Genomic DNA, 9,500 nt, shown 5'->3' with positions numbered 1-9,500 from the left:
CTTGTATAGAGATGAAATTTCAAATAAAAACTTCAACGTTGAAGGCATCCTCCATCGCGATCCTTTCTGAAAATAGATATTAATTATTGTTTATTTTTGAAATAATTATGAATTTCATGGCCTATAATAAATACATTTAAATAAATAAAAAATTTACCTTCTAGACCGCTATTCATATTGTAATTATTTCACGTATCATTTGATACCTCAACATGGATGCTACCTGATGAAGAATGTTTTTCGGAACTAATTAAGTTACCTAAAATAAAATATATCATCATTAACCATTTTTTAATATTCAATTCTAGTATATTTTAATACTAATAATTGACATAAATTACTGAAAGAAATATCAAGCTCACCGTTATTATTATTATTATTATTATTATTATTATTATTATTATTATTATCATTATGTGAGGACGTGTTTTTATGTGCTCTGAGTCTTAAAGTTACAAGATATGGATTAGTGTGTCAAATAAACAAATTTTATATTCGAAGTGATGTTATACGATAAAGAATCAGATGATAAGATAAAATTTATTATTATTACAGTGATTTTTTTATTAATTAGGAGTTTTGTAACATTGTGAGAATTTGGAGGTTGGAGTGTACAATTTTCGGGGGTGGGGCAGCCACGTGCTCTTCACGGGTACATACTGGTCATGTCGTATTCCACATGCAATCTGTGTAAACAGAAAAATGTGAAACTTCCGTACGAATGTTCAGGGTGCGGAAACATACACTGGTCACAGAAATTAAGGGATAGAAAAAAAATCCGAAATTTTTAGGTGATTTTCAACATGCTGTAACTCGGTGAAAAATGGTCGTATAAAAAACCTAAAAAAAGCAAATTGTAGCCTCAAGTTTCTAGTTTTCAGATCTGGACCTCAAAATTTTTTATCATGTACGGTTCCAGAGTAATCATAAGAAAACCAACGAAAAAAAAATTTTCAAAATTTTTGCTGGTCTTTCAATACCTCTATGGGCGACAATAAATTTTTTTAAATAATCCGACTGTCTGACTTTTCTCGGAAATTTTATGCCCTTTAATTTGGTGGCCTTAAAAAGTCTCTACGACGATTTGGCGCCGAGTTATCATTGATCAAAGCAAAAAAGTTCATTTTGGCTTTGATAATCAATAACTCCGGATGTATTGGTCGTACAGAGAATGGAAGCAGGGTTTTGAAAACTGGAAAACATTCTCTATAAGGCAAAATTAGTGGCATTTGATAGAAAAATTTTTTTTCAAGCGATATTGTTTGGTAAAAAACAGGTCAAAATTCACAAATTTAAGGATATTCGGAAATCTTGCTATAACTTTGGATATAACGGATGAACAAAGGATATCTTCGACTTTTTTTCAACCTCAAAGTGTCCTGAAAAAACCCTGAAAATTTCAAATCGCTGCGATTTTTCTTTCTTAGTGCCCCGAAGCTTTAAATTTATCGATTTTGTCAAAAATCACCATAATTGGTAGTTTCTCGGTTTTTGTTCATTCTTTCGATTTGAAAATGGTTTTTTTACCGATAATCTTCATTTCTTCGATCAGAAAGATCGATTATCGAAAAAAATTGAAAAAAAAAAAATTTTGGAGAAAACTTTTTTTTTTCAAAATTTTTTTTTTCAAAAATTTTTTTTTTTCAAAATTTTTTTTTTTGTTGTATCTGAAATGATTTATCATTGTCAAAAAAAATTCCTAAAATTTTTTTTACCGCTGTAACTGCATCTGCTTCAAATGTCAACTTAACAAACATACCCTTTGGGTAACTCTAATGCCGGCCGTAAAAAAAATTTTAGGAATTTTTTTGACAATGATAAATCATTGCAGATACAACAAAAAAAAAAAATTTTGAAAAAAAAAAATTTTTGAAAAAAAAAATTTTGAAAAAAAAAAAGTTTTTTTCAAAATTTTTTTTTTTTCAATTTTTTTCGATAATCGATCTTTTTGATCGAAGAAATGAAGATTATCGGTAAAAAAACCATTTTCAAATCGAAAGAATGAACAAAAACCGAGAAACTACCAATTATGGTGATTTTTGACAAAATCGATAAATTTAAAGCTTCGGGGCACTAAGAAAGAAAAATCGCAGCGATTTTAAATTTTCAGGGTTTTTTCAGGACACTTTGAGGTTGAAAAAAAGTCGAAGATATCCTTTGTTCATCCGTTATATCCAAAGTTATAGCAAGATTTCCGAATATCCTTAAATTTGTGAATTTTGATCTGTTTTTTACCAAACAATATCGCTTGAAAAAAAATTTTTCTATCAAATGCCACTAATTTTACCTTATAGAGAATGTTTTCCAGTTTTCAAAACCCTGCTTCCATTCTCTGTACGACCAATACATCCGGAGTTATTGATTATCAAAGCCAAAATGGACTTTTTTGCTTTGATCAGTGATAACTCGGCGCCAAATCGTCGTAGAGACTTTTTAAGGCCACCATATTAAAGGGCATAAAATTTCCGAGAAAAGTCAGACAGTCGGATTATTTAAAAAAATTTATTGTCACCCATAGAGGTATTGAAAGACCAGCAAAAATTTTGAAAATTTTTTTTTCGTTGGTTTTCTTATGATTACTCTGGAACCGTACATGATAAAAAATTTTGAGGTCCAGATCTGAAAACTAGAAACTTGAGGCTACAATTTGCTTTTTTTAGGTTTTTTATACGACCATTTTTCACCGAGTTACAGCATGTTGAAAATCACCTAAAAATTTCGGATTTTTTTTCTATCCCTTAATTTCTGTGACCAGTGTATTTCATCAAAGCTGTAGGAAAAAGAAACACATATTTTTAGATAAAGAGAATATATTAGTGACATGTGGAGGTAATGAAATGGAAGTTGATGATACAGAAACTGTCAAGTCAAACTACAGTAAGAGGAGTGTAAAAAGGAAACGAGTTGAGACAGTCGAGTACGATATTCTTGATAAATTGGACACAGTTATGGACTGGATTGATAATATTGATTTTGAGGTTGAGTCATTCAAAACAGAAATAAAAGATATATTCATAAAAGAATTAGTTAAATTTAAAAAAGAAATAGTGGAAATAGTAAGACAGTCGGTACGTAAGGGAATGTTGGAAATTAATCATCACATTGGTAGTGTAGAAGCGACATCTGACATCCATAATTCGAACGTTGATTCATACGCAACGGAAGTAAAGCAGTCAGAGATGGAAAATATCATAGGAAAACCAAAATAAAAGCAAGATTGTGCGGCGACTATTAAGAAACTAAAGACAAATGTAGATGTTGGTGTGCTTGGACTAGGAGTAGAGAGAATTGATAAAACTCGAAGTGGAAAAGTAATAATCGGGTGTAAACAAAAAGAAAAGTCACATAAGTTGGTAGATGGACTCAAGAAACAGATAAGAGAAGACTATAACATAAAAATAAATGATAAAAAGATGCCAAAATTACAAATTATTGGCATTAAAGAAGAAATTATTTCACAGAAAGAAGAAAATGAGATTGTGCAAATGATACAGAGACAAAATGAGGTTAAAATGGAGGAGAATAGTAGAATGGAAATTAAAAAGAAAACTATTGGTAAAAGAAAGGACGGAATAATAATATTAAAAGTAGACCCAAAAACACATAAATATTTACTGGAGCTGAATACGATAAAACTCGGTTGGAATAAATGTACAGTGTCAGATTGTGTAAGTGTATTAAGATGTTATAAGTGTCGGGGGTATTATCATTTCTCAAAAAATGGTAGAAATGAAGTTGAATGTAGAACATGTGCAGGAGATCACAAGGAAAGTGAGTGTGAAAGTATGGAAAGTAAATGTGTCAACTGTGCAAAGATGAAAGTAGAGTATAACGTTAATGACATTAAGGATAACCACTGTGCCAATGACAGTAACTACGAATATTATACGAGAATACGGTTGAAAGCTCAGAAAAGTATTTGATACTTTTCTGATTAGCAAATAAAAAGATGTAAGGATAACCTATTGAATGGATAAGTGTTAGTGATAAATATACAGGGCTTATTATGGCACATTGATCAATTGAAATTTCTATTGATAAATTATAAACCAGATGTTGTATGTGTAAAGGAATCTCACCTGACAGCAGATGTAAGTGATCATGAATATAGTATTGATAATTACACAAGTGTCCAAATGTTTACAGGAAATAAAAGATGGATGGGGTTATTACCTATGTAAGAAAAGATATTTAGTATGAAATTTTAAACCCTGTAGTAGATGTAGCAGAGCATGAAATTAATATGTGGATGTGTAATATCTAACTAAAAGGTCCATATGAAAATATTATTATTAGCAATTTTTATCACTCGCCGAATCAAAGTAATGGTGTATTCATTGGAAGATTATTACAAGAATATGAACAATTGAATGAAAATGGTCAAGTTATTTCAGTAGGTGATTTTAACATTGATATTAGTAAAGAATCACAATATGCTAAAAAGCTGATTAGAGAAATGAAAACTGTAGGTCTGTATCAATGGGTTAATAAATATACAAGGGTGACAATGAACTCAAAGACTATGATTGATCTAGTATTTTCAAATAAGAAGTTACAAACCCAAGTTTTGGAAGTGCCGAGAATATCAGATCACTATATTGTAAAAGTATTACTACGATTAAATAAGAAGAAGGGCAATAGCAATAATTGGATTAAGTGTATTGAGTATAAAAGTGATAACAGTACATAAAGTGACTCTAATTTAAGAAAAAATGTTTGTTAATACTATAAGACATTATGCGTAGATAATTCTGAGCATAAATGGGGAGGTGTGAATGAGAAAGTATATTTTTTAATATATATTATTTTAATAAGTATAGCGAAAGTAGCACCTTTCAAAGAGATTGTTATAAAAAATAAATGGAAAAGTAGTAGATTGTTCAATAATGATATTAAACAAATAATTAATGAGAGGGATAAATGTTATCAAGAATCTAAGAATAAAAGTTGTTGGATAATATGGAATAAGTATAAATTGTTAAGAAATTCTGTTGTAACTGAGATAAGAAAAGCAAAAAAAATTATTATGAACAGTTAGTTGATTCATATAAAAATGATTCAAAGATATTATGGAAAAATTAAAAGTCTATTTTAGGTCATAAGAGTCAAGGGGAAATAAAAATGGAAAATATTTTTGACAAGCACTTGATTACAGATAAATTAGAAATAGCTGATCGTTTCAATAGATATTTTATCAAGAGTGTAGATGATATTGTAAATAAAATAGATAAAAGCCATATTGATGATGATTTTAAGTCTAATAGATTTGTGACACCATTAAATGAATTGAAGGAGGTTAAAGAGACTGAACTAAATGGAATAATTAAAATCTGGACAAAAGTAAAGGTAAAGAAAATGCAATATTGTATGATATTATAAATAAAATTTGGAATGTAGATAAAATAATTATTAAAGAAGCGATAAATTGTAGTTTAAATACCAAAGAATTGGAAAAACTTTATAATTTATCCGATTCCTAAAGTAAAAGGAAGTAATAATGCAGAAGACTATAGACCGGTAAATACCTTACCAGGACTGGGAAAAATATTAGAGCAAGTAGTAAAGAATAGGTTGGTTAAACATTTAGATAGTAATAATATATTAAAAGTAGGGCAGTCAGGTTTGCGAGTCAATCACTCTTGTGAAACGACTCTGCAAAAAGGTAACATGGTAGGTGTGATATTAATAGACTTTAAAAAAGCGTTTGAAGCTATTGATAGACAAAAACTGATTAAAAAATTAAATATGTATGGAGTGTGTGAGAGTGCATTGGAATAGTTCGAATGCTACTTGAGTGACAGATCACAACAGGTTAAATATGGAGATGTTATCTCGGAAAAAAAAGAGTTACCCATGAATTTCCACAAGGGTCAATATTGGGACCATTGTCATATATTTTATATACAAATGATATAGTAGAAGTAGCAACTAAATACGGATGCAAGTGTAAACTGTTTGCGGATAACAAAATGTTGTATTATAGTCATAAAGATGAAAAGAGAATAGAGTTGGTACTGAATGAAACACTAAAAGATCCAGGAGTATGGTTGGATATAAATGCACTAAAATCGAATGTGGAAAAAACTTATTTTGTGTTAATTCGTGATAGACGTAAAAAAAGAGTTGAGCAGCTAGACCTAGTGTTGGGTGGAGAAAATATAAAGCAATGTACTGAAACAAAGTATCTAGGTGTAATGTTGGATGAGTTTTTAAATTTTAATAGTCAAAAGTATTCTATTGTTAGAAAAATCAAAGCTAGAATCGATTTATTATATAGATTGAGTAAATTTATTAATGATTATACTAAGGTACTTATTTATAAATCTATGATCGCACCGTACTTTGACTATTGTTCGACGTTGTTGTTAAATGTAAATAATGAATGTTTAAATATATCACAGAAGTGTCAAAATATAGCGATAAGGATAATGTTGAGAGTTAATAAGTATACGCTAATTAAATGTATGTTAGAGACTCTATGATTTCTGTCTGTGGAAGAAAGAATCGAATTTTATGTGTGTGTGTTTGTATACAAGATGAAGAATAATTTATTGCCAGAATATTTAAATAGAATTGTTACAAATAATGAACATAATTATGAGACAAAATATAAAAATAGGCTATTGGTACAAAGAACAAGAACTGCGAGTGCTCAAAAAACTATAAATACGTATGGTTTTTTATTAGTCAATGAATTAAACACAGAGACTCAAAATGCAAGTAATATAGTAATTTTTGAAAAATTATTAAGAAAATAAATGAGAACAGTCAATTTTTAAAATTGTACGCTGTAGCTTAAAGCTAAATAAAGAAACTATTATTATTAAGACTGCTGCGATGTTTCATCAACAAGATGATCAGCATGCGCAGCAGGCCAAGTTTCTTTGCCTTAGGAGACGGAGAAATCCAAGAATCACAGTCTTTTGCATCCACGATGCCAGAAACTCAACTTGCGCTGAACAAGTTGGTATTCTAGCCAGTGCAGACACAAACGACTGCTTCATCCCTCCTAGAACGCCAACAATAAGTACGACAAGCTTGACACGGTAACCTGGGTAAAGTTTGCCAATTTTGAACAGGAGATCCTGATATATCTCGTGTTTGTGCTCCTCTTTAATCGTGATGTTATACTCAGCAGGTGCTGAGAACTCGATGACATAAATGTCTCGAGTGATTTTATCGAAGAGCACAATATCAGGGTTGTTGTGATCTGTTTCCCGAGTTGTTGCGAACGACTCGTTCCAATAAATACGGCAACGGTCATTCTCAACAACTTGCAGAATATCTCCTGGCAGATAAGGCAGCACTGTTGTTTTATCGATGCCGTGCGTATGTCTAAGGTAGTAATAAAGTACTCGCAGAGCAGCATTGTGATGCTGACCGTATGCACTTCTTGCCAGCACAGGACGTGCTGCATCTGGAGTACTTTAGCGAGGTATTAAAGAGTGTTGATTACACCATCTTAGCAGGCAAAAATATATCCTTCGGTCTCGGACATCAGGCCAGCTGACTTAAGGAAAGAAATCGTCAGCTGGGTAGACAAGCCATGATCACGAACGTGTTTAAAGAACACGCTGTGCATGGACTTGTCCATGTGTGTACTGAGCAGTTTTTGCTGCTCAGCATTCCTGACGATACTTTTAAATTCCTTCTTAGAGAGTTCAATAAGAGGGTTGACTCTTTCGAGACCGAGGGATTTTGCCGCGTACATTACTATTACTGCCTTATATAAAAACGCTCCCTTATGCCTATTTTCATGATTATGAACAATTTGCATAAAGAAGTCGTCGTCATCTGTTGTGAAATTGACAACTTCGTATGTTAAACCCAAAACCAAGCGATTATGTAGACACTCCAAGTTCTGTAGACCTCTCCCTCCGATGTGCCGGGAAAGGTATAATCTAGTGACTGAGGATTTGGGGTGCATAGTCCCATTGATGTTCATGGCTTTGCGTGACTTGATATCGAGATCTCTAAGCTATTTTCGAGTCCATTTAAGGACACTGAAAAAGTAGAGAAGTAATGAACAGCAAGGTCGTTTGTTGCAGAGACCTTGTTCTTTCCGGAAATTTCAGATGACCAGATTTTCCGAAGTCTTCACACATACTCACTGCAGAGAGTCGTTTTGATTTTCAAGACGTCCTGCATAGGACTCTCGTCAATCCCTAGATATTTTTACGACTCTCCGGCGTCAAGGTGGTCAATAACGCTCCTATCTACCAACTCAATATCTTCACGCACATCACTGCACTTAGCAGATTAACGGCCACACACTTGTCCAACCGAAAAGCCCCGCCGACATCCCGTGTGTACTCCCCTCCGATATTCAAGGCTGTCTGAAGGTGTTCCTCATCAAGAGCATATACCTTCAGATCATCCACGTAGTGTAAGTGGGTGATCGAATAACTCCAATCAGTTGGTGGACCCACTGAGTATCCACGGATACGGCGTAGCGCAACAGATATTGGCACTAGTAAGATGCAAAACAGTAGAGGGCTCAGGGAATCTCCCTGGAAGACTCCTCGTTCGTACTGTACAACTTCGGTAACACGTTTGACGTTGCCACATGAAATGTGAAACCGTGTTCGCCAAAGTTGCATCGTACGCTAAATGCACCCCACTTTATCGCGATTGACCTCGAGGCATTTAAGCAAAAAGAGAATGAGCTCATGAGATGTTGAGTAAAATGCCCTACGGTAGTCAATCCGGGCCATTGACAGGTTGCGCTGATAGTAGACCGCGTCTTGAATGACACAACGATCTACTAACAGATTCTCTTTGCAACCTGACAAGCCTCTTTTACTGCCACGTTGTTCGTATATCTGCTGCCATACAGGATCTATCTCCTGTAGAATGCGATTATTCAAGATTTTGGTGAAAATCTTATAAACCGCATTTAAACAGGTGATAGGCACGGTTCGCCCTTCTACAAGCCAGCACGGAATAGGTTCGTTGCCTCTGATAAACGCTGTAAATATCCGGGCCAGATGGCTGTGGGTAGAAGTAAGTTTCTTCCACCAAAACAAGTTAATGCCATCCGGACCCGGAGCAGCCCAGTTCTTACCATTATTCAGAGCCAAACGAACTTCTTCCACGCTGACTTCAGGGCTCTCTTCATCAGCATTGTCGTTTCGGTGGCGGCGACAAAATGCCTCGAAGTCGTTGAGAGCTGGAGTGTCACGATTCACGTCTGGTTGATCACCATACAACTCGGACCAGAAAGCTTCTACTCGCTCGATAGATGGGGGATCGCCAGAAACAGATGTCTTAGGTGTCAGAAAGCGTGAAGGACTTAACCGAAACAAAGAGTTATCGGTAAGCCGCTTCAGCTTTTTCTCTAGTGACTTTTTAGCAGTCACCAGAGCCCGCAACCTATTGAGAGAACCTTCTTTGATGTTAAGAAGATTCTCCTTATTCAGTGTGTGATGTTGATATCGTAGTCCAGCCGCGGGAGAACTAAATGCGGGAGACATGTTTCCGGAGATCATCAATCTTCAGTG

At 33.7% G+C, this 9,500-nt stretch overlaps 1 protein-coding gene across 1 annotated transcript; it reads right to left on the bottom strand.

Annotated features, from left to right (window-relative positions):
- Window positions 1–8,606: 8,606 nt before the first annotated feature.
- Window positions 8,607–9,473, bottom strand: LOC130676323 (uncharacterized). The gene has a single exon (XM_057482477.1). The coding sequence runs from the start codon at window positions 9,471–9,473 to the stop codon at window positions 8,607–8,609; it is 867 nt and encodes a 288-aa protein (XP_057338460.1).
- Window positions 9,474–9,500: the final 27 nt, after the last annotated feature.

The sequence above is a fragment of the Microplitis mediator genome, chromosome 10 (genome assembly GCF_029852145.1).
Source record: "Microplitis mediator isolate UGA2020A chromosome 10, iyMicMedi2.1, whole genome shotgun sequence".
NCBI classification, from domain to species: Eukaryota; Metazoa; Arthropoda; class Insecta; order Hymenoptera; family Braconidae; genus Microplitis; species Microplitis mediator.
This window is presented reverse-complemented; position numbering and strand designations above follow the sequence as displayed.

Excerpts from the sequence above, each read along its gene's own strand:
- LOC130676323 (XM_057482477.1), bottom strand. The coding sequence starts at position 9,473 with ATGTCTCCCGCATTTAGTTCTCCCGCGGCTGGACTACGATATCAACAT.